We start from the raw sequence: 2,689 nt of genomic DNA on the forward strand, positions 1-2,689 counted from the left end.
GACATGCAGGATTTGGAGAAGCCCCAGGAGACACTGAGCCTCACAGAGAGATTGGTGGAGGTCCAGCAGCTTCACTCCCAACTGGCCAAACAGGCCGAGCAGAGGACCACCCTCCTCAGCAAGGTCAGAAAGACATCACTTCCCATCTGCCCTCTGTTTCACAGTGTTTGTTCCCCGTCTAATGATTTCTGAGTTAGCTGCTGTGCCTCTAGATTTGTCAGCCTGAAGGTTCTGTTTTCAGATTAAGCCAAGTTACTGTGTCTATATGTGTTTGTGTCAGAGCTCGCACTGGTTGGTTGCTGTGCCACAGTGTTCACTTATTACGTCTGGTTTTTTGATTAAATGTTGTCTGTGTGTTTCTGCTTAGATTCATACGTGGCTTCAGGAGCATCAGGAGATGATCAGCAGCTCTAAGAGCTGGATGTCTGAAGCTCAGTCGTGGCTTGCTTCCCCCTGCGCCTACACCACCGCTAAATGTCTTAGCAGCCATGTTCATGCTCTGCAGGTTGGTCAACTGCACGCTGCACTGTCCTTTCAACACGACCCTTTCTTTATACAACTCTTTACTGAATTTATACTGAATGTTAACTCATTTTTGAACAAATATTCCTCTCCCTTGTCTTGCAGATGGTGTTGAATGACTCAGCACAGATCCGGACCACCCTACAGGGCTTCAGCTCGGTACTGCAGGAAATGTCGCAGGTTTGCGACGTCACAACTCTCCAGCAACAGCTGGTTGACGCTGATCGCCAAGTGGCCGATGTTCAAGACAGCTTCACTGCTCCTCTGTCTCAGCTGGAGCACGCTGCTGCTGTGAGTCCTTGATTTTTTTTCTTTTTTTAGTTGTGTTTAAACTCTTCAACAGGTATTATTTATTGTATTTATTTTAGCTTATCTCTCTTCACTGACTCTCACCCCTCTGCTCCTGTACTTCTCTGTTTTGTAAATGGCCAAATATATTGAGGGATTTCTTGATTTCTAGGAAGTGGAGGCCATTGAGACTGAGGTCAGACGGATGGAGAATGATGTGGCTGAGATCAAGACTTTATTATTGTCTCCAGAGACTTTCCCAAGCCCCAGAGAAGAAGGTCTTAAGGTGAGATGAGGAAGAGGAAGCATCTCTTTCTTCAGTATTTTATATCAACACATCGTGATTGTCTGCACGAGAAAAGACTAAAATCATGTGTGGAACTGTTCCAGTGATTGTCAGTGCCACAGTCAGTCAGTGCATTCTTTAATGGCTCAAACTTCTAAATTGAAAGTTTGCATTATGCCAAAAATATACTGAATGCACCTTTTATGTTTTTTGCAGGAGGTTGAACAAAAGATCCAGACCATGAGGAGAACAGTGGCGGAGATCCAGAAGTGTAAACCAGGCCTTTGTCTTCCAGAGAAAGCTGACGAGACTCTCACTGTCTTTAGTGTAGTAGACAATCTCCAGGCTCTGCTGCTGGAATTGGAGAAGGTCTGTTAAACAACTAATCAATCAGTCAGTCAGTCAGTCCAGAAGTATAGACTTGTCGATCACTGAACCCTTGGCTTTACTGTTTTTGTAGAAAGTCCCTGCTGTGTTCATCCAGCAGCCTCCGACTCCAATCCAAGCCAAAGCACCGTCAGCAGGGCAAACTATCTTTCAGTCTGAGCTCCCGAAATCCACTTCAGATGGGGCTGAGGTTAGTCTGGGTCACTGTTTTAACTGTGTTTTGTGCTTTGGTATCAGCTGACTGTTTAATTTTAGTGATCAGAAGTGGTGTAGGAGATGTGGAGATTTTAGGGGAAATATCCATTTGGGATTGATTTAAAATCCTGTATTGCCAAGATTATGTACAGCCCCAAAGTCAAGTTATCATCAATTTAACATAACTGTGCTTTTCCCTGGCTCTCAGAAGGAAGACACAGAACAGGGCCAAATCAAAATTGTCCACTTCAAAGAGGACGTGCTGAAGAGATCTGGAGCCACACTGCTGACCGTGGAGCAGTCCTCACCTGAGCTGAGACAGTCCTTGACACTCGACAGTGCTCAGGTAAGGAAGCCATTCTCCTCTCTTTGAGCACGGAGAGAAATAACTAAAGAAATTAACACTGCACCTTCACACGAGTAGATCCTCATGGTTTGCCAACAAAACACGTTTATCTTCACTGTTTCCTCATTTCCATGAAATTAACATCACTGGATGCCAAAACCTGAGTTTTGAATATCAAATACTCACCCTCTGTAGTCTTCAAAGATGGATCTTGGAGAAGAAAGTTTGTTGGTTGCTTCTTTATGGTATATTACAACAAAGTCTGGAGTGGTTTGGACTAACATGCATGCATACCCACTCTTACATATGTTATTAACTAATAGTGTAACATATTACAGAGTTGTTGTATGTTTTCCCTGCATGTTCAATTCTAATTTTTTCTATTGAAAATTATTTTTGAGCATGAGTTGAGTATAAACTGTTAAAAGTGCAGGCACTGGGACATTGAGCATGACATTGTTTGAGATACTGCTATGTGTTAATTAGAAGCAAGATATTTTCACATCAAAAGTTCGGCCATCATGTTAACCTCCCCAACTGAACTCATCATGAACACATGTTGAGCAGACACATGATCACTTTTTAAACTTAATTTCTAGTGCAGATCCCAGAGTTCCTAAAGATAATGGCAAAATTGTATAAAGTTATATACAAGATATATAGAT

The 2,689-nt window shown here is 42.8% G+C and overlaps 1 protein-coding gene across 1 annotated transcript; it reads left to right on the plus strand.

Annotated features, from left to right (window-relative positions):
* The first annotated feature begins 6 nt into the window (after window positions 1-6).
* Window positions 7-2,051, plus strand: LOC111668393 (nesprin-2-like). Its single transcript, XM_023424446.1, has 7 exons — window positions 7-123; window positions 368-505; window positions 628-813; window positions 983-1,096; window positions 1,313-1,465; window positions 1,557-1,673; window positions 1,887-2,051. Exons 2-7 carry the CDS (start codon window positions 398-400, stop codon window positions 2,049-2,051), a joined length of 843 nt encoding a protein of 280 aa, XP_023280214.1. The 5' UTR covers window positions 7-123; window positions 368-397.
* The last annotated feature ends 638 nt before the right edge of the window (window positions 2,052-2,689 follow it).

Source organism: Seriola lalandi, unplaced genomic scaffold (genome assembly GCF_002814215.2).
Source record: "Seriola lalandi dorsalis isolate HSWRI2012SDOR001 ecotype SW California unplaced genomic scaffold, Sedor1 jcf7180002004046, whole genome shotgun sequence".
Classification (NCBI taxonomy): domain Eukaryota; kingdom Metazoa; phylum Chordata; class Actinopteri; order Carangiformes; family Carangidae; genus Seriola; species Seriola lalandi.